The sequence below is a fragment of the Sapajus apella genome, unplaced genomic scaffold (genome assembly GCF_009761245.1).
Source record: "Sapajus apella isolate SASKATOON/1434 unplaced genomic scaffold, GSC_monkey_1.0 scaffold75, whole genome shotgun sequence".
NCBI lineage: Eukaryota > Metazoa > Chordata > Mammalia > Primates > Cebidae > Sapajus > Sapajus apella.
The window spans coordinates 10,237,270-10,260,469 of NW_022437015.1; the positions used below are offsets into that span (position 1 = coordinate 10,237,270).

Genomic DNA, 23,200 nt, shown 5'->3' on the forward strand with positions numbered 1-23,200 from the left:
TACTCCTGGGTGATGTTGGGAGTCTCGGAGATCCAGTAGGAATCTTCTGATACAACCCCAAAGAGGAGGAGTTAGGGCTCCTCATCACCTCTAAGTGCAGGAGGGGATAAAAATTTTCTACTGACATTGCAGTGAAATGGTGGAGGAAAGATTCTTAATCCTGGCCCTCTACTCTTTCTTATCTGACACTGACCCATCAGTGAGCGGTTGTTTGTTTGTTTCGGGGACATGGGCGTCTAGCTGTTCCACAACTTGGCGAGGCAGAAGTCTTGGCTCTCCACTTGGCCTTTTCTCGTAGGGGTAAGTGTGGGTGCAGTTTTTCCCCGTGGCATTTGGCTAGAGTAAAGAGGTTATTATCTAAACATTTTCTGTAGTGCTAGACTGCCCTTTTGCTGGTTCTTTGCTTTAAAGGCCAGGCTTTTTTTTTTTTTTTTTCTTCTTCCCTTTGTTTGCACCCATTGGTGTTTCTTGATTGTTAGCTTTTCCAGAATTTATTCTGGCGTATATGAGGGAAAAGAAAACCCAGGAAACTCACCATTGTGTGAGTGTCATTCATGGGGTCCCATGGTCCCTAGCAGATGTGACTTCTTTCCACCCTTCAGAGTCTTCTTATATTTGCTATTTATATAATGTCCAGGGATTTTAGTTCTACTTAATAAGAAGAATAGGGAAAATTATGTCCACTCCATTTTCTTAGAAGCAACAGTCTGAAACCAATTTTATTCCCATATTTCTTACGCAATTTTCAGAAAGACCATTTTATATTACTAAAATTTGTAAACTTTCTAGTTTTGCCATGTCAAAAAGAATTCTTAAAACCTAAAGTAGTATAGAAAACCACTGTATAACAGTTTATAATTTCAGTTCTAAATTTGATAATGATACACTTTATACCAACTAGAATTTCTTCTGTACAGTAGGGCTACATAAATACAAGGCCACCTTAGATATTCTTTTTTTTTTTTAGAGACGGAGTTTCACCATGTTGGTCAGGCTGGTCTCGAATTTCTGACCTCGTGATCCGCCCGCCTCAGCCTCCCAAAGTGCTGGAATTACAGGCCTGAGCCACCGTGCTCAGCCTGATATTCTTTAGTGTAAATAAAAAACATGAATGAGGATAATTTTATACTTGGTAAGATTTCAAAAAATATGCAGGGCAAAACAGAAGAACTATTCAGTTAGTCCAAAAAGGCAAATTATTCTTTATATCTGATGGGGGGAATTTTCCCTTCAGGTTTATAAAATGTAGTTCCTTGGATGGATTTAGCATTGACGCTAAATGTGAAGTTTGAAACGTGAATTGCTTTGTATACTCCAAAGTGAAAATTACGTAGTATAAAATAAAAATGTGTGTGGATATTAATTTTCTTAGCTTTGATAACTTCTTTCATAGGAGAAATACTGGTTTAAAAAGCATAATTCCATTTTTTTTCTTTTTAACACTTTTTTATTTTTAATTTTTGTGGATATATACTAGGTGTGTGTATTTAAAAGTACATGGAACATTTTGGTACAGGCGTGCAATGCGTAATAATCACATCATGGAACACTGGGTATCCATCCCCTCAAGCATTTCTCCTTGGTGTTGCAAACAGTCCAATTATACTATTTCAGTGATTTTATAATCTACAATTAAATTATTATTAACAGTAGCAGCCAGTTTTCCATTACATCATATCATTGAAAATAGATTGTTATACTTCAGAAAAGAAAAAACATGGCCATTTCTTACTAAAGCTTCTTAAAATTGTCATGTAATTTCTCTATTTTCTATCTATGAACACTTAACAAATTATAAACGCAGAAGCTTTTCTTTTACAATAATCTTAGCCACCAGTGTTTGTAAAAATGATAGTATGAGCAGAAGGAGGGAAACATCAGCCTCTCTAGGATGATTTTTGATTCATTTGGGTCAGAAAAGCTGTGAAAAAGTGAAAAAAAAAAAGGCAGAAACCAAGTTTCTATTTACCTTCAACTTCTTTGCACCATTCTTGAGAGAAATTAGTGATTACGGAATGTACAATGATAAAGGTACAGTAATATGTTATGTGAATATTGGAAGTATGTGAGATTTTATTGCAAACTGAAGCTAAAATATTTCCTCTTTGGATATTCCTCAAAAGTAGAAGGGACTGGAAAAATGACTACATGTATAAATACAATGCTAATAGGTTTTTATCATTTTTACAGAATCATAGATAATTGAATTAATCTTAGAGGCTGCTATGGTCTGAATATTTGTCTCCCCTACTCCAAATTAACATGTTAAAATCCTAACCCCCAAGGTAATAGTGTTAAGAGGTGAGGTCTTTTGGAGGTAAATAGATATTGAGAATGGATCTCTCATAAATGGGATTAGTTCTTTTATAAAGGAGAGCCCAGAGATATCCCTTGCCTCTTCTGCCATGTGAGGTTACAGCAAAAAAAAAAACAAAAAAAACAAAAAAAACAGTGTCTAAGAAGTGGGATTTTACCATACTTTGGAACTTTCAACACTTTGGTCTTTAGCCTCCAGAACAATTAGGAATAAATTTCTGTTGTTTATAAGCCAACTGATCCATAATATTTTACTATAGCAGCCTGTGATAGTTAATTGTATGTGTCAGTTTCACTGAGCTAAATGTTTCCCAGATGGTTTGCAAAACATTATTTCTAGGTGTGCCCCTGAGAGTGTTACTGTCGCAGATTAGAATTTGTATATATAGACTGAGTTAAGATCGCTTTTACCAATGTGAGTGGGTATCATACAATTTATTGAGCACCTGAAGTTTCCATCCTCTTTTTGCATGAAAATGTCAGGGATATGAAACATATCACTCTGCAAGGTTCCCAGTCCAGTTTTTTAAGTGTTTTCACAATGGTCTTCCTTAAACTGAATCAATATCTATTGTTTTATTTTATTGAGGTATTGTTTCCAGTTCTTTGCTTCAGATCTTCTTCACCCTGACCTCCCCCTTCTACACTCCAGCTATCAATTATGTGAAGAGCCTTTTTTCACTGTTTCAAATTAAATAATCCTACTTTGAAATATTTAGGTTTTTCAACCACTTTATATGATCAATGGACAAGTTATTTTATCACTCTAGACCTCAGATTATGTGTAAAATTAGGAAAACGATTTCCAAATTCTTTACTTCGAATAATAAATGTCCCACCAGAATGGCCATAAACCTAAAAATAATAGTGTATCTTTTCAACCAGAACTCCTATGTATTAACAACACAAACATAATGGCTATTAAAAATGAGGACTCTAAAGCCCTATGCATTTCTAAGTCCATTTCTATTAAACAATAGAAAGCTATATTCCAAACTTTTATTTTATTTTATTTTGTTTATTTTTATTCTACTTTGGGCTCTGGGGTACATGTGTACATCCTTCATCCTGCAGGATTGTTGCATAAGTATGTACATGCCATGCTGGTTTGCTGCCTCCATCCTCCCCCGCACCCCCGTCGTCTACATCAAGCATTTCTCCTGGTGTCATCCCTCCCCATTGTCCCCTCCCCACCACCCCACTTAGCCCAGTGAGTGTTGTTCTCTTCCCTGTGCCCAAGTGTTCACATTGTTCATCACCTGCCTATGAGTGAAAACATGTGGTGTCTGTTCTGGTGTCAGTTTGCTGAGAGTGATTGTTTCTAGATTCATCCATGTCTCTGCAAAGGACATGAACTTATCGTTTTTTATGGCTGCATTGTATTCCATGGTGTATATGTGTTTAAATGTATGTCATTATATATTTCTTAGTTCATGCATGCTATACATAGAGGGTGCACTTTCCTGTTAGATATTCATTCATTAATTCCATATATATTGCTGAAATTTTACTATGTATCAAACACTGCTTCTGGTTCTTGGGACACAGTGGTAAATATAATAGGTATAGTCTTATCCTCAGGGAACTTAAATGATAAGATAGATGATGAGCAACAGTAATATATATGTACAGGTGATAAATAGAAAAACAAGTATCAATTATAAAATTTGACCAAGTGTTATGGATAAAAAGAACCGGGTAGAATATTTAGCTGTGCTGACATAGTGTTGTAAAGTTGTTTCCAAATTTACCTGATCTTAAGAATAATTCGGGGAAGGGAAACATAGATTCTCTGGCCCTTTCTTGTAAATTTTGATTCAGTAGGCCTAGAATAGGGTAATCTATATTTTTAAGAAGTATCCGAGTTATTTCTTATGTTAAGGCATACACTAGTAAGGTGGAATGGGGAATAATGTTAGATTGGGAATAAAAAGACTTGGCCTCTACCTACTACTGACTGACTATGTGATCAAGGGAAAGCTAATCTGGCTCCATTTTACATACGTGTGTGTGTGTATGTGTGCGTGTGCACGTGTGTGTGTAAATATATATATATATATATGCACATAGAAAACTTTATGTTTTAGATGTAAAATTTATATGTATATATGCATATATATGTATATATAAAGTATATATGCGTGTGCACTTGCACACACACACGCACACACACATATATGTGCAAAAGAGGTCCTTTTACAACACATCACCTCCAAATTTTCTGTCTGCCATGAGTATTCTATTATATTGGAAAATAATGAGAAATAAAATGATATATGTATATATGCCTATATACATATATATGTATATATGAGCTGAATTTATATATATACATATATACATGTATATATTGAACTCAATCTCAAGGTGCCCCCCAACTCTAAATCAATATGTGTAATAGATAATAGTTTACCATATAATTTATAAGCACTGTTCCATTTAAAGGCATTTCAAATCTAGTCATGTTCCTTTGAAAATAAATATCTCTAAAATGTAAAAACATAAAGTTGTTTTCTATGAACTTTATTTAAGTCTTGCAAAATGCATTTCATACATTCAAACATGTTGTTTCTATCAACATTTGATCATGCATGGGTACATTTTAATTTATGTTCACTATAACCGTAACGCAGATGGAAAGGACAGGCATTAAACTGAATTGTAGCAAGAAGGAGTAGAGAGGGACTAACTGTCCTCAAGGACTCACAGTGCTTCCTCCAATTTACTGTCCACATGTAATATCTCAAAATATTTCTCCAATATATTATTCTCATTTAGGGATAATTGATCATACTAAATTTCAAGTTTCTTGAGAGAGCTGGATTTTTCCCATGGCATGTAGAAAACTTCTGGCACGTAACAGGTGTTCAGTTTACCTTTGCTAAATGAATAACTCAGTAAATAGGCACTAACCTGGAAACGACGTTTCAAGTCGAAGGAAAGCATGGACATAATTAACAATCATTGATAAGGTCAAAGGAAAAACATACCAAGTTTGCTTCCTAGAAGTATGACATTAAAATAAAAAACAGACTTCTTAGAAGTATGACATTAAAATAAAAAACTGAAACTTTCAAATTGTACCATCAGTAATGGTTAACTAGATATCCTCAGGCAAAGTTCATTTTGGTGATCAGTAACTAGAAGGTATATTAGACTTAAAAACATCTAAATAGTTTTTCATGAAAGCTCAAGAATATATTTATGTGGCTAACATATTCTCCTTTAGAATAATTTGCCATATGTTACAGAAGAGATCCTCTTACAACACATCACCTCCAAATTTTCTCTCTGCCATGAGCATTCTATTATGTTGGAAAAGCATGAGAAAAAAGGATAGTAAGCGGTTCCTTATTCTTTCATCTAATATGAGTTTGAATGAATATTAAGCAAGAAGGAAATGGCATAAATTCTTCCTCCTTTTTCACATATTAAGATCTTTGTGTAGAAATAGGAAACTCTGCACGTAGTAATGCCTAAGTGAGGGAACTAATGTTAGTAGTTCTGGCCATTTTTTACAGTAAGTGTGCCTAAAATACCTTGATATCAAAGAGAACCCTAGCCAGAAATCCTGTGGATAGCTTATCTTTATTTTGTAAGTGTATGTTTTTAAAGAGATTCTGTCCCTGTCTCCTCTCTTGCAGTATGGGTGTCTCAAGTAGACTCTATGGCTGTCCATAGAATCTGAACATTGCTGTCATGGCACAAGTTATTTATCAGTACCAGTGGCATGATACATTTATAAAAATGAAAAACTCAGTAGAGAAGTTGGAGGATAAATTAAAGGATATCTTATTGAAAGTAGAGCAAAAGGAGAAACAGATTGGAAGTAGAAATCTTAGAATAACAGTTATAGTCCATATACATAAAATAATCAATTCAGTTGGAGCAGATCAGAAAATTCCAGGAAATATTTCTTTAAGGTGATGGAATTATTATACTGCCAAATGTGTATGAATGTGTTGAGAGGAGACTTATGCAACTGGGAAAGGGTTTGAGGATAAATTAGTAGTATGTACCTAGAAAATAAGTCAAGCAAACATAAATATCAAAAACATAAATTAAGTAAATGATGAATTACAAGGAAACAAAACAATGCTAAGTTATGCAGAAAACAAAAAATGATATTTCACTGCATAATTCAAATGTGTAAAGCATTGACATAGTCGTAATAATTAATACCAAGCTGACCAAAGTTATAGGAGGATAAGGAGAGAGGAATTATGCATGTAAATGAAAGGATCAATGAGGAAATCTTGAAAGAGTTTTTTTTTTTAAAGCTTTGCACTTCATAGTGAAAAATCAATAGACAATGCCTGACATTGAACAAATCAGGAAGTTGCAATACAAACATATAAGAGAGACTGCTGTTTATTTCCCATATTTGTCCTCACCTTCCAGAATTACAGGTTTAGCTGGGCACATGTTTGCTCACAGTAAAATTACATTTGCTGCTTCTCTTATAGTTTGGTGTGACCATGTGACTAATCTTTAGCCAATGGGATATAAGTAAAAGGATCTCATGGCAGTTTCCAGGAATCCTTGTTAAAAGACAGCTGGTAAACACCCTTTACCCCTTATTCTTCTCTCTCTCTGTCATGCTGCCTGGTGTACGTATGCTTTCATTTTGGAACTTGATAAAAAGGGCCACATCATAAGGAGAGCAGAATGGAAATTGGAAGGCATCAGGGTTTCTGTGGACATTGTAGAGCCAAACTGCCATGCTAGCTGTAAATTGCATGCCCATGGACTTATACAAGGAATTGAAATATCTTGTCTAAGCCATTGTTAGTTTTGGGTATTTTATTACTTACAGCTAAACCTAAATCTCATTAATACCGCACATCATTCATAGATGAAAGTCAATACCAAAGGAAATATCTAAGAGTGGAAAGTGGTTGGGTTCGGACCATTGAAAAATGATAGGAAGGAATGCTGGTTTTGTAGCAAGTTCTACAGAACTTGACTTCCTAAGCTATATACATATATAACTTTGATTTAAAAAAATAGAAACGAAACAAGAATACATGCTCTACATTTCCCTATTTTTGGCTGTTGTTTAGGCTCTTCATACTATTATCCTACTCCAATTCCTCTTCAGCCATTTTGTTTTTCTTGTGTCATCCCTCTTGCTAGACTCTGAGCTCCTTAAAATAGAAATAATGTCTAATGCACTTCTCTCTCCTTGGTAGTATACTTTAATGCATAGCAGCATGCTAAATAAACACAGTATTGAATTTGATTTTCCATCTGGATTCTAACAAGAAAAAGCAAGACTGAACAGGACAGTACTTATTTTGCGAATATTATTTATTTTCAGAACTCTGTACTCTATAAATTCTCTCTATATTGCTCTTTCCCTCATATATATATACATATATATACATATATATATATACATATATATACATATATATATATATATACATATATATACATATATATATATATACATATATATATACATGATATGAGATGGAGCCTCATTAGGTTGTCCAGGCTGCACTTGAAATCTTGGGCTCAAGTGATCCTCCCAGCTCAGCCTTCTGAGTAGAGGGGACTACAGGTGTGTACTATCAAGCCTGGCTCTTTGTCACTTCTTCTTTAAGATACTTCCCTCTTGATCTACTGAGATGATCTTCCAGTGTGTGTACTGATGTCAACCTACACTTTCTCACAAGAGTCAACTGTTAGCATCTGTTCCCAGCTCTGTGTTGAGTAAGACATAGAACCAGCTATGGTAGAAATTTTTACACCACAGAAATCAGCAAATAATCAAGGATTTTTTTTTCCTTAAAGAATTGATTGTTAAATACTTACTAGCAGTACCACTTTCAAAATTGTATACCAACATCTTTTAAATGGGACATAAACTACAGTTCCCATGATTGATCAGTATAATTTTTAAAATTTAATTGTATTTTATTTTAAATTCTGGGATACATGTGCAGCATGTGCAGGTCTGTTACAAAAGTGAATGTGTGCTGTGGTGGTTTGCTGCACTTATCAACCTTTGAAATAGGTATTAAGCACTGTATGTATTAGCTATTTATCCTGATGCTCTCCCTTCCCCTACCCTTGACAGGCTTCAGTGTGTATTGTTCCCCCCCCGTGGCCATGTGTTCTCATTGTTTAGCTCCCACTTATAAGTAAGAACATGTGGCATTTGGTTTTCTGCTCCTGTGTCAGTTTGCTGAGGATAACGGCTTCCAACGTCATTCATGGCCCTGCAAAGGACATGATCTCATTCCTTTGTGTGGCTGCATAGTATTCCATGGTGTATATGTACCACATTTTCTTTATCCAGTCTATCATTGATGGGCATGTGAGTTGCTTGCATGTCTTTGCTGTTGTTAATAGTGCTGCAATGAACATATGTGTGCATGTATCTTTATAACAGAATGATTTCTATTATTTTAGGTATATGCCCAGTAATAGGATTGCTGGGTCAAATGGTATTTCTGGTTTAGGTTTCTGAGGAATCACCACACTGTCTTTCACAATGGTTGGATTAAAGACTTAAATGTAAACCCAAAACTATCAAAACTTTAGAAAAAAATTAGGCAATACCATTCAGGACATAGGCATGGGAAAAGATATTATGACAAAAACATCAAAAGTAATTGCAACAAAAGCAAAAATAACAAATGAGATCTAATTAAACAAAAGAGTTTCTGCACAGCAAAAGAAACTACATCAGAGTGAACAGACAACTTACAGAATGGGAAAAAATTTTTACAATCTATGCATCTGACTAAGGTCTAATATATACAATCTACAAGGAACTTAAACAAATTTACAAGAAAAAACAAAACTTCATTAAAAAGTGGGCAAAGGACATAAACAGACACTTCACAAAAGAAGAAATTTATGCAGCCAACAAACAAAAACATGAAAAAAAGTTCAACATCACTAATCTCTAGAGAAATGCCAATTAAAACCACAACGAAATACTATCTTACGCCAATCAGAATGGCAATTATTAAAAAGTCAAGAAACAACAGATGCTTGTGAGGCTGTGGAGAAATAGGAAAACTTTTATACTTTTGGTGGGAATGTAAAATAATTTTAATCTATTGTTCATTGTATGAGATATATTTTAATTCACCTCATGCAATTTTTAAACAATGTTATTGAGATATATTTAACATACCACACAATTCATTCATTCAATATGTACAATTAAAATGTTTTCTATATATTTGCAGAGCTGTGCACCAGTCACCGCTATCCAATAAAGAACATTTTCATTATGTCAGAAATAAACCCCATACACATTAGCAGTCATTTCCCATTCCACCCTACCGCCAGCTCCTGACACCACTAATCTACTTTCTGTCTCTAGAGTGTGCCTAATGTGGATACTTCATAAAAATGAAATAATATAATATGTGGTATTTTGCAACAGGTTTCTTTCATTTAGAATAATGTTTTAAGATTCATCCATTTTATAGCACTTATTAATATTTCATTCCTTTATATGGCTCTATAATAGTCCATTACATACATATAACCAGATGTTGTCTATTCTTTCACTTGGTGAATGTTTTCATTTGGATATTATGGAAAATTCTATTATGAATATCAGTGTACAACTTTTTCAGTTGGACATACCTTTTTCATTCTTTTGAGTGGAGTGAAATCCGTTCCAGCAGTGGAATTTTTGGTCTTATGATAACTCTGTTAAAATTTTAAGGATTGTTTTCAAAGTTGCGAAAATGTTTTACATTCTTACCAGCAATATATAAGGATTACAAGTTCTCCATATGCTGGCAAACACTTATTATTATGTATCTTTCATGTAATGTTGTTACAGTGGGTAAATGGCATCTTGTGGTTTTTATTTCCATTTCCATAATGACTAATGATGTTGAACGTATTTTCATGTAAATATTGGTACTATGTATGTCTTTATAAGAGAAATGTCTATTCAGTTCCTTTGCCCATTTTTAAAATTAGGTTATTTGCATTTTTATTATTGACTTGTAAGTGTTCTTTACATGCTCTGATATAAATTCCTTATCAGGTATATTATTTCAAAATATTATCTCCTATTCTGTGGGTTACCTTTTCACTTTATTGCTTGTAATGCTTGGGGCACCTCATGTAAGATTTTAAAGCTTTCATTTATGCCACTCAGTAACCATAGCATGAAAGTTATAGAAAATATCTTACCCGAACTATTTCACAGTCAACGTTTAATTCAGTTGCAACGGCTTCAATTTTCTCTCTACAAACAGAGCCCAGGCTGGTCATGCCATTGTCCCAATACTTCTTAAGGGTGGCTAAGTCTCGGTCACTGAACTGAGTGCGGTCCTGTAGCTAAAAGACACATTTTTAAATTGTTTTAAATTTCTAAGTTTAAAATAATCAAAGGAAATTATATTATAGAGAGAAACATCAGGGTGAGATGTGCTATAATATTAGCGAAATTTATTTCACAATTCTTACTTTGTTCTCCCATTCTGAAAATTAGCATTTTTATTTTTCAAATTTCCATAACAATATAGCATGATAAGATGAAATACATAGAATTTTTGAATTGATAGCAATTAAACAATGTTGATTTTAAATAGTTTTGATAACACAAATAATACATGTTCATTGTATAAAATACAGATATAAAAATAAGATAATTTAAAATACTTACAAATTAGAAATAATGCTTGTTAACATTTTAATGTATATTCTTTTAAACTTTTTTCTATAATACGGATATTTAGATTCACATACTAAACACAAAAAAGCAAAGAAAGGATTACATTAGTATGTGGACTTTTGATAAATTAATCTAGATTTGCCATACAAATCTAGATATTGGTTTCATACTGATGTTATAATTAATTTAAAAGGTAAATAAGAGAAAAGTAAGAAGATAATGTAGCACTAAAATAATATTTATGGCTTCATCAAGTTTCATAATAAACCTACCCTTTTTGTTCTTAGGTTTTCTTTATCCAAGAAACTATTGTATTTACATGTTGTTTTATTTCAATCAATCCTAGGTATCCCTTGGAAGTAAATTAGAAACACGATAGAATAATGACCTCTACTTTGCTGATGAGTAATCAGAAAAAGCTAGGTCAAATGGCTAATTCAACAGGGCATAGAGAGTCCACGGCAGAGCGATAAATAGAAATATCTGAGATTTTCTAGTTGTTTTTATCCCAATGATGTCTTGAATTATTTTTCAGAGGTGGTGGAAAAATCTAAACATGAGCTTTAATTAAAAATATATATCCTACAAGGCCCTGTGTGTGTGCTTCTGATGAAATAGAGAGAGAGAAAAATGAGAGAGAGAGAGAGAAGAGAGAGAGAGTGAGAGAGAGAGAGAAAAAAAGAGAGATTCTGTGAGAGTGATTCTGGAACAACTGTTGCAATTCATGGTTTGAGGTATGGAGTTCTGTTGCGTTCTTCTGCCTAAGATGATATATGATCAAGTCCCACACAGAACAGAAGCTAGCCCTCCAAAACTCCTTAGACATACAATGCTTTCAACATTTACTTTCTAACTGAAATTCAACATGAAACCTCCTAAATTAGATTCAAGTAACAGTGGAAAATAATATACACAACATATAAAACATGACTTAATAAAAATGCAATAAAATAAATTTGAAAAAAAAACATTAAACAGTAAAAAAAAAATTTAAAAAAAAGGATTCCCATAGCTAAAACTGATGTAATACTAAACAACAGTTGCAAATGTTTTTGTTTTAAAGCTACAAGCTTTTGAAAAGTAAACTTAGCCACCAAAAAGGAAAATAAATATATGAATTCTTGGTTTATTACCAAGAAAGTGAAGTTAAATTGAATTCTTAAAGCATGCTTCTTCATAAGATAGATCATATTTTGTGTGTGTATGATAATAAATTTCATTATCACCTAAATCTATTCTCTTCTACTTAAAAAAATCCCTGATGAGTAACAGTTATTGTAAGTACTAATATTAAATTACATGTTTCCAATAAATGAATTAAAACATGCCATCTAATTTTTTTTAATTAAGACTAATCATCTAGTTACTTACAACAAAAAATCACATTAGGTGTTCAGCCAACATTGATTGAACTATCATTGCAGAGCTAAAATTCGTACAATAAAAAAGAGAGCAGGATAAATTTCAGGAAGATTCTATGGAGATTCAAATAATTTATCATAACAACCAGGATAAATATTCCCATAATTTTCCTTTATATCATATTATCCAGTGCAAACTAACTTACATTACTGTCACAATGGAAGTAATAATGAACAGAACACTGAACACACTCAGCTAATTAATTTGTAATTCATTTAGAGGACATCCAAACCTGACTCATTCTTTAAACTGAACTAAATAAAATCTGATTTGATTTGCTAGAAATGTGCTGGGGTTGTAGCACTAGCAATGCTAAAGGCGACCTATCATGGCAATGCCTATTAAGGAGAAGCATATACAGGAAGTGTAGTTATTTTTTAAAGTTCCTAAGAGCATATTTTTACTAAGAAAACAAATAAGATAATAGAAGTCAATTAGCAATGAAAGTGTGAATACCTATTTAGACAATTTTTTTAAAGTGAACATTTAAAAGAGAAGATGAATTTTTCCCTAGGGAAGCTTCAAGTTGAGGTCAGTTTTGTTTTTCTATTGGATTTTCAAGCCACTTTCACTTTACAAGGCATCCTGAAACCTAAATCTGTGGCTGAGGTGAAGGAGACAGGCAATTACCTTGTTGATTTTGTGAAAAGAGTAGCATTCCAATAATCCAGGCAATCTAGGTAAAAGCTGAAGCTTTGGCCAAGTAACCAGATAACTGTACTTAACAAGTGACTTCACTCGGTTTATATTGCAATGTATAATAATAGAAATCTTCTGTTGTTTTATCAGCCTCAAGGACACTTCTAAGAGTTTGTTTCTTTGCTATTCTTTTTTAAATAACATTAAATGACAACCCCGACAAAGGGGTGCAGAGTTTCCTGTTTTAAGTATGTATCTTGGTTAAATGTGGAGCAGAGTGATATGTTTGTACTTAAATGACTATTTGAAATGAATATTAAAAATCTCTAACTCAACACTTCCCTTTTGAGTGCATGTACACTTAAAAAGAAAACCAAACAATTGGCATGACACTGCAAATCTAAACTATTCAACTTAATAGTGTCTTAGAGATTTTTCTAAATCATCAAAAACAGATATGTCTCAGTCTTTTTTGTGATAAGAACACAATGCGACATCAACCCTCTTAACAAAATTTTAAATGTACGATTTAGTATTGTTAATTACAGGCACAACGTTGTACAACAGATGTTTAGAAGTTATTCACATTTTATAACTGAAATTTAATACCTGTAGAATAACAAACTCCCCATTTCTCCCTCCCCCCAGCTCCTGGAAACCACTTTTCTGCTCTTTGGTTCTATGAGTTTGACGATTTTAGCTTACTCATATAAGTGGAACCAAAGAGCATCAGTCTTTCTGTGACTTGCTTACTTCACTTAACAAAATGTCTTCCAGGTTCATCCATGTTGTCCTGTATGGCAGCATTTCCTTCCTTCTTAAGGTTAAATAATATTCCATTGTATGTATGTGACACATTTTTCTCTATTTATCTCTCTATTGACATTTAGGTTGTTTCCATATTTTGGCTATTGTGAATAAAGATGCAGTAAACATCAGAGGGCAGATATCTTCTTGATATCCTGATTTCTTTTATTATTTTTATACCAGATGTGAGGTTGGCGGATCATATGGTCATTCTATTTTTAATTGTTTGTGTACCTCAGTGTTTTTAACTGCTACCTTGTGCTCCATCATATGGGCAATCCACATTTTAGTTACAGTTATTTATTGATGGACATTATATGTGATGTGAAATTCCTAGCGGTATGTTTTGATCACCTTCTCTTCTTCTCATTGGTGAGGAAGGGATTTTTGCCCTGAAGTCATAGGGATGGCCAAAACACTGACTCCCAACACTAGATACGAGATCAACAATAGTGTATTAGTCATATATGCTCACAAGCTGAGGACATTTTATGCCATGCAGAACCACATGGGGCTATGCTTAGGAATAGAGTAACCAAGCAGGAGCTGTGGGAAGCAAACCTGTAGTAACAAGAATGTAGTGTAACTCCTGGTTCCAAAAGGAGGATGTGATTGGCTTCTTTGAATTATTCTGTGGACTGGCAGGGAACTGAGGAACCAAGGCATAAACAGATTGAGTTTGGTGCCCATTCTATGAAGAACTATTTGAATAGCATATTTCATCTGCAGGAAAACAATGTGGAGGCCCATTTAAGGATCTCCCAGTTTTCCCAAGAAGCTAATACGTGCTTAATATGGGGCCTTAATTTTAGGCCTTATACCACAGTGTGATTAGTGAGCCAAAGGGTATGTGCATTTAAATTAATAAACTAGGTATTGAAGGAATGTATATCAAAATAATAAAACCTATTTATGACAAACCCACAGCCAATATCATACTAAATGGGCAAAAGCTGGAAGCATTTCCATTGAAAACTGGCACAAGACAAGGATGCCCTCTCTCACCACTCCTATTCAACATAGTATTGGAAGTTCCAGCCAGGGCAATCAGGCAAGAGAAAGAAATAAAGCGTATTCAAATAGGAAGACAGGAAGTAAAATTGTCTCTGTTTGCAGATGACATGACTGTATATTTAGAAGACCCTGTCATCTCAGCCCAAAATCTCCTTAAGCTGATAAGTAACTTCAGGAAAGTCTCATGATACAAAATCAAGGTGCAGAAATCACAAGCATTCTTATACACCAATAATAGACAAACAGAGAGCCAAATCATGAGTGAACTCCCATTCACAATTATGACAAAGAGAATAAAATACCTAGGAATACAACTTAAAAGGGAAGTGAAGGACGTCTTCAAGGAGAACTACAAACCAGTGCTTAAGAAAATAAGAGAGGACACAAACAAATAGAAAAGAATTCCATGCTCATGGATAGGAAGAATCAGTATCGTGAAAATGGCCATACTGCCCAAAGTAATTTATAAATTCAATGCTATCCCCATCAAGCTACCATTGACTTTCTTCACAGAATTAGAAAAAACTACTTTAAACTTCATATGGAACCAAAAAATAGCCCATGTAGCCAAGACAATCCTAACCAAAAGGAACAAAGCTGGAGGCATCATGCTACCTGACTTCAAACTATACTACAAGGCTACAGTCAACAAAACAGCATGGTACTGGTACCAAAACTGAGATATAGACCAATGGAATGGAACAGAGGCCTCAGAAATAATGGCACGCATTTACAATCATCTGATTTTTGACAAACCTGACAAAAAAAAAAGCAATAGGGAAAGAATCCCTCATTCAATAAATGGTGTTGGGAAAACTGACTAGCAATACGCAGAAAACTGAAACTGGACTCCTTCCTCACACTTTATACAAAAAGTAACTGAAGATGGATTAAAGACTTAAATGTAAGACCTAAAACCATAAAAACCCTAGAAGAAAACCTAGGCAATACCATTCATGACATAGACATGGGCAAAGACATCACGACTAAAACACCAAAAGCAGTGGGAACAAAAGACACAATTGACAAATGGGATCTAATTAAACTAAAGAGCTTCTGCAAAAAAAAAGAAAGTATCATCAGAGTGAATAGGTAACCTACAGAATGGAGGAAAATTTTTGCAATCTATCCATCTGAAAAAGGGCTAATATCCACAATCTACAAGGAGCTTAAACAAATTTACAAGAAAAAAACAAACAACTCCATTAAAAAGTGGGCAAAGGATACAAGCAGACACTTTTCAAAAGAAGACATTAATGCGACCAACAAATGTGAAAAAAAAAAAAAAAGCTCATCATCACTGGTCATTAGAGAAATGCAAATCAAAATCACATTGAGATACCATCTCAGGCTAGTTAGAATGGTGACTATTAAAAAGCAGTCAGGAAACAACAGACGCTGGAGAGGATATGGAGAAATAGGAACGCTTTTACACTGTTGGTGGGAGTGTAAATTAGTTCAACCATTATGGAAGACAGTGTGGTGATTCCTCAAGAATGTAGAGCCAGAAATACCATTTGACCCAGCAATCCCATTACTGGGTATATATCCAAAGAATTATAAATCATTCTACTATAAAGACACATGAACACATAGGCTTGTTGCAGCACTCTTCACAATAGCAAAGACTTAGAACCAAACCAATTGCCCATCAATGATAGACTGGATAAAGAAAATGTGGCACATATTCACCATGGAATACTAAGCAGCTGTAAAAAAGGATGAGTTCATGCCCTTTTCAGGGACATGGATGAAGCTGGAAACCATCATTCTCAGTAAACTAACACAAGAACAGAAAATGAAACACTGCATGTTTTCACTCATAAGTAGGTGTTGAACAATGAAAACACAAAGACACAGGGAGGGGAACATCACACATCTGGGTCTTTTGGGGTGTGGGGTACTAGGGGAGAGATAGCATTAGGAGAAATACCTAATGTAGATGGTGGGCTATGGGTGAATGTAACCACCAGGACACATGTATACTTATGCAATAAACCAGCATGTTCAGCACATATACCCTAGAACTTAAAGCGTAATAAATTTTTTTTAATATTTTCAAGCTGCCTTTCAATGACAGCAGAAATGCATGATAGTCCTTTTTTTCCTCTAACTTTATAAATGCTAAGTTTTATTCTACTATGTAATTTTTGCCAATTTAGTGAAAACATAGCTTATTATTTTGTTTTCTTGAAGCATAAGGAGAATTAATCATTTTATATGCTTATTGAACATATGCATTTATTTTTATGTTAAATGCTCATTTAAAGAATCATGGCTTTCTTCTTCATTTTTAAAATTTCTATACTCCTAGTGACCAGAACTGTACTAGTAAACATATGTTAAAGTGTTATCTTTTTTACATAATGATATTTTAATCACACTGCATACATTTTTATTATTAGCAATGTTTTACTATTTTAAATTGTGTATATGATTTTTAGAAAATACTATGCCCCATATATTGTTTCATTGAATTTATTTATTAACACTGTTTCTCTCTTTGTCTTGTTAACTATATGAGGTGGATTATCATGTCCTCAAAAGTAGTCCTCTTATGTGACTTGTTCTGAGAAAAAAATTAATTTGACTGATGTATTTTTCAAATTGTGGTAAAGCGTAAGTAACATTTGCCATTATAAACGCTTTTCAGTGTACACTTCAGTAATGTTAAATATAGTTACTCTGTTGTGCCACCAATCTCTATAACTTTTTCATATCCATTAAACTAGCATTCCCCAACCTTTTTGGCACCAGAAACCAATTTCATGGAAGACAATTTTTTCATGGATGAGGGTGGTATTGGGTAGGGGAGGATGGTTTCAGGATGAAACTCTTTTACCTCACATTAGCAGGCATTAATTAGATGCTCATAAGGAGTGCACAACTTAGAGCCCTTGCATGCACAGTTCAATTAGAGTTCCCACTCCTATGATAATCGGGTGCCATCACGAATCTGAAAGGAGGCAGACCTCAGTCATTAATGCTCATTTGCCTGCTGTTCACCTCCTGCTGTGTGGACCTGTACCAGTCCATGGCCCATAGGGTGGGAGCCCCTGCATTAAACTACCCATTTCCCCTCCTGCTACCCCAAGCAATGACCATTCTATTATACCATCTTGAGTTTAACTACTCTAGATAGCTCATATAAATAAAATAATAAAATATTTGTGTTTATGTAACTGGCTTATTTCATTTAGCATAATGTCTTCAAAGTTCATCTATGTCACAGCATGTGTCAGAATTTCCTTCCTTTGTAAGATGAATAATATTTCATGGTATGCATGTGCCAAATTTTTGTTCATGCATTCATTCATTGGTGAATATCTAGATTGTTTCCATCTTTTGGCTGTTGAGAATAATGCTATGAATATAGGCATACAAATTTCTTTTTAAAATCCAGTTTTTACTTCTTTGGGATATATACCCAGAAGTGGAATTCTTGGATCATATGGTAATTCTATTTTTCACTTTTTGAGAAACCTCCATACTGTTTTCCCCAGCAGATATACTGTCTCACATTCCCACTAACAGTGCACAGAGGTTTTAATTTCTCTGTCTCCTCACTAACCCTTGCCATTTTCTGTGCATGTGTGTGTGTGTGTGCATGTGTGTGTGTGTGTGCATGTGTGTGTTCTGACAGTAGATATCCTAATTGGTGTGAGGTGACATCTCTTTGAGGCTTTGATTTGCATTTCCCTAAGATTAGTGATGTTGAACATCTTTTTATATGCTTGTTGGCTACTTGTATATCTTCTTTGGAGAAGTTCCCATTCAGATTATTTTCCCATGGTTTAAATGGGTTGTTTTTGTTGTTGAGTTGTAGGAATTGTAAAAATATATTCCTGATATTAACACCCTTCAATAAGAGAGTTATCTTTTATATTCTGATAGTTTCTGATCCTTGACTTTCTAAAATATATCTTTGTGGTATTTAATGTAATCTTTCAATTTGACTGGGCTAAGGGGAGCCCAGACATTTGGTCAAACATTATTCTGGGTGTGTCTTTGAAGATGTTTCTGAATTAGATTAACATATAAATCAGTAGACTGACTTAAGTAGATTTTCCCTCCTAATGTGAATGAGCCTCATCTATTTAATTGAAGACCTGAATGAACAAAAAGCCTGAGTATGAGGGAATTCCTCTTGCATGATTGTTAAGCTGAGACACTGGTCTTTTCTAGCCTTTGGACTCAGACTGAAAATCAGCTCTTCTTGGGTCTTGAGGCTGCTGGATTTGGGATGAAATTTACTGGAATTGGCTTTCTTGGTTCTCAGGCCTTTGGACTGAGACTAATACCACACATCATCTTTCCCTGGTCTCCAGCTTTCAGACTGAGGATCTTGAGACCTCTGCCTTCACAATTGTGTGAGACAATTCTTTATCTCCATTCCATCTATGCACTCTGTTTGTCTGGAGATCCCTGACTAATATAAACCATTTCTCATCACAAAACTTTAATTTGTTTTTGAAATGAACTTCCTTCAATTTTACAGAATAGGGGACTGGGCAGGAGCAACCTTTTGCTTTCAGTCTCTGGAGTTCTGGCATCCAAATCCCTGACCCACTCCTTTCAAATATACCATCTGTGAGAAAGTGCTGTCATTGTCAGTTTATTTATTTAAAAAGAACAACAGTGAATTCTAAAGTTTCAACTGACATCCCTCTGCTAACATTGTACTTGTCATACAAGCAGTGTCAATCACAATGCTTTGCTAGGGAAATGTCATACAAATAGAAAATTTCTACTGATAAGGAGAAGTGAAACAAAACCCCCTATTATCATAGATAAGCTTAAAAGCATTGAATGAGGATAACTAGACTTCTTAAGAAAGTCCCTGGAAAAATTAACTAATCTTCTTTGGACAGAATTGAGTAAGTTATTTTTACTCAAAACCTAACAGGCAGTATCTTCAATATAAAATAGAATAATTGTTGATAAGCCTCTGCATATAAGAGCAAACTTGGCCAAAAAAAAAAAAATCACATATGAGGTCCATCATTTCAACAGATACATACAACACTTCTACTCTCCAGTAATAAAAATTTAAAGTGAGAAATAGCATAGATTTTTATTATAATGATCACATTGTAAGGGCTTAGAATTGGTAAGAAGTAGGAAGCTGAAATTTTTCTCCTCAGTGCAAAACAGTGGGAATCCAGAAAATCTTGTATTTGAATCTCAGTTCTGTCCCTTCCTAGTGTGAACAAGTGACTCAATCTCTCTCTGAAGCTTAGTTTCACTATGGTAAAATGGGCATAATACCACCTATCTCATAGGATTGCTACAAAGATTAAATGAGAAAACACATGTAAAGTAAACAGGTTCATATTCATAGGAACCTAGTAAACATCAGTCTTCTTCTGAAACCTGCCCCGCATATACCCACCTGTAACCTAAATGAGAAGAAAGTACAGGTGCTGTTTCGGGTAGACTAACTTATCAAGAGAATCACAGGTATGTGTGAGAGTAAAATGCTCTTTTAGAAAGAGCAGCAGTAGCTGAGCATGCTTGGATTTTGCTCCAGCTTCTTTGTGAAGGGCATTTCATGCTGGCTATTGTTTTATTCTTTAGATATTATACATTTACACATATTTAAAACAGGGAGTCACAACCCCCATGGAACAGAGGTGTCACTCACATGACAGCATGTGGAAAAGGTCTGATTTGCTGCCTCACTGGTATCATTATATCACCATTCAAAGTATCTCAGGTTCACATTTGGTGCTTATTGCCTATTTCTATGTGCTCTCTGAGGATAATTATTTGTTATGAAATGAAATGAAATAAAATAAAATGTGGGGGCCCAGTACCCTACAGCAAAGTCCTAGAGTTGAACAGCAATCTGCTGCAAGCTCCTGCAATATGGCACCTGGTTGGCTGCCCACTTTCACCCTATCTACTGTTAACTTCCTACAGTGATTGGGCGCCAGTTATATGTCTCCATTGTTTAGTGATGACAAAATTAGAAAGAGTTTAGTTAAAAAATAAATCAAAACAAGGAAACCACAACAAAATGTAATTTGCAAGAATTATCTTGTTGATACAATAAAATAAATCTGTAGATGTCTTCAAATGGCCAGATATAATAAGACAGTACAGCAGCTGTTGAGACAGAAAGAAGTGGGAGTCAAAGAATTTTAGAAAAAGAGGGTAGCCATAGTAATAAACTAGGTAGTTCATCACTAAGGAAAACTTGCATAATTTTTCTTACATAGCTCTCACAATCTTAAGCCAACATCAGAAAATGCTGTTACATTTTAAAATATTAAGTACATTTTTTGGCATCATATATAGATGTCAAGTTATCCATATTTTATATAGAATTTTAAGACATGACTAAAATAACTTTTTGCATAATCTTAAATTAAAAGAAAAATCAGTGGTAAATCTTTCACTACATAGAATCTTTTTGTCAGTTGGTCATTTAATATTATTGAGTATCTACTGGGTATGTGGTACATAACTACACAGCAAGTTTACATTTGCTTTCACTAAAAGTGATGTTTGACCAATGATTCTGTAATGTAAGTTTGAAACCTGGCAGACTTTTGCATTTTAAATTCTTTCATTTAATCTCATTGCATTGTATATGTTCTTGTTTGTTCTTACAGTTTTTAAAAACACTTTAATCTTACTGAATTAAAGTACGACAAAGAATTAAAAACAAAAGTTGTTCTTGTAAATTGTAAACTCCCAGAGATTTATGATAGGTATGATTTGGCTGTGGTCTTATATGTGAGTGGGAAAGCTTCTGCAATGTGTATAGAACAAATATGATCACAAAAATTCAGAACTTGATTTACAGCAGTTGAGAGGCAAGGCAGTTTAAATTAATAAAATGTTTATATAGCAGGAAATTATCCTGCCATCTCCACCTCTACCCCTAAGTCCCCCCAGGTGCTAAAAAAACTATAATTACTTTTACAACATATATAAAATATTCATAGTTTTAAATTGATAGTATAAGATAATCCATGTCATTAAATTTTCTAAATATAGACCTATTTTCTTTGCATTAAAATATGCCATTTTTAATAACTTGTGGGTTAATTCATAAAAGCTAATGTTTTGAGAATAAAGTAAAACAACAAAACACATAGGTATTTTCCAAAGAATAAGACATAGTTTAGGGAAAAGTCATGACTTAGCAAACAGGGTATGCCTAACTTACTCATGTGTGAATGAATGAAGAACAGAGCTATTTTGAAAATGAGCACTTTTAATAGAAAACATTGCCCCAAGTAGGCTTCTATCCATGTTTAGAAACACAAGAATCTGGTAGGGAATGTGGGTAGGCAGACATTTAGTTCAGAATCTTGGCACATTGAAAATTGTGATAAAAGAATGCAGATATTTAAAAAGACAAATTGAAAAGTGCATTTGAAACACTTAAAACTTTTTCTTAAACAAGAAAAGTAAGTTTTGGCTTAGGAGGTAGAACAAGATGGCACAATAGAAGACTCGGCTGATCATCTCCCCAAAAGGACACAAATTTAACAACTGGAGATTGCCTGTTAGGCCCTACCTTCCAGACATTTGTAGACACACCCTGGGCCAGAAGGGACCTGTTGCCTTGAAGAAAAGGATCTAGTGCTGGAAGCATTCATGACCTACTAATTGAAGAGCCCTTAGGCCCTTAATAACTGGCAGCAATGTCCAGGTACTACATCAAAGGGCTTGGGTGAGTCTCTGAGACTTTCTGGCTTCAGGTGAGACTCAGCACATGACCAGCTGTGGGAACTATAGGGTGAAGCTCCTTCTGCTTGAGAAAAGCAGAGTAAAAAGTAAAGGGAACTTTGTCTTGCATGTTAAGTACCGGCATGGCCACAATTGGGTAGAACACAAAGAGGACTCTTGAGGTCCCCTATTCCAAGACTTGACTCTTGGAATGACATTTCTGGACCTTCCCTGAACCAGAGGAGAGCCCAATTCCCTGAAAGTTGAGTCTCAGACCAGGCAGCATTCACCACAAACTGACTTAAGAGTCTGTGGGTCCTAAGGGAACATCGGCAGTAGTCTGGCAGTAGCTTCATTGCCTGTGGTGGTGAGGGCTACAGGATGAGAGGATGAGGCTCTTTTGCCTTTGACAAGGGTAGGGAAAAGTGGGAAGGGTTGCATCTTGTAGTTCTATTGCACTATTGACAGAGTACAATAGAACCACAGGTAGACTTCTAAAGTTATTGACTCTAGTCCCATACTTCTGGATGGTACCTCTGGACCTACCTGTGGTATAGGGAATCTCCCTGCCCTGAAGGGAAGGACACAAGCTTGGCTGGCTTTGCCACCTGCTGATTGTTGAGTCCCAGGGCCTAGAGCAAACACAGTCGGTAGCCAGGG

At 34.6% G+C, this 23,200-nt stretch overlaps 1 protein-coding gene across 1 annotated transcript in view; it reads right to left on the bottom strand.

Annotated features, from left to right (window-relative positions):
* The window catches only part of HDX (highly divergent homeobox), a 175,507-nt gene that overhangs the window by 35,312 nt on the left and 116,995 nt on the right, over positions 1–23,200 (bottom strand). Inside the window, exon 5 of the mRNA XM_032251400.1 lies at positions 10,492–10,638. Coding sequence (XP_032107291.1) covers positions 10,492–10,638 — 147 coding nt within the window. The remainder of the gene's footprint in view (positions 1–10,491; positions 10,639–23,200) is intronic.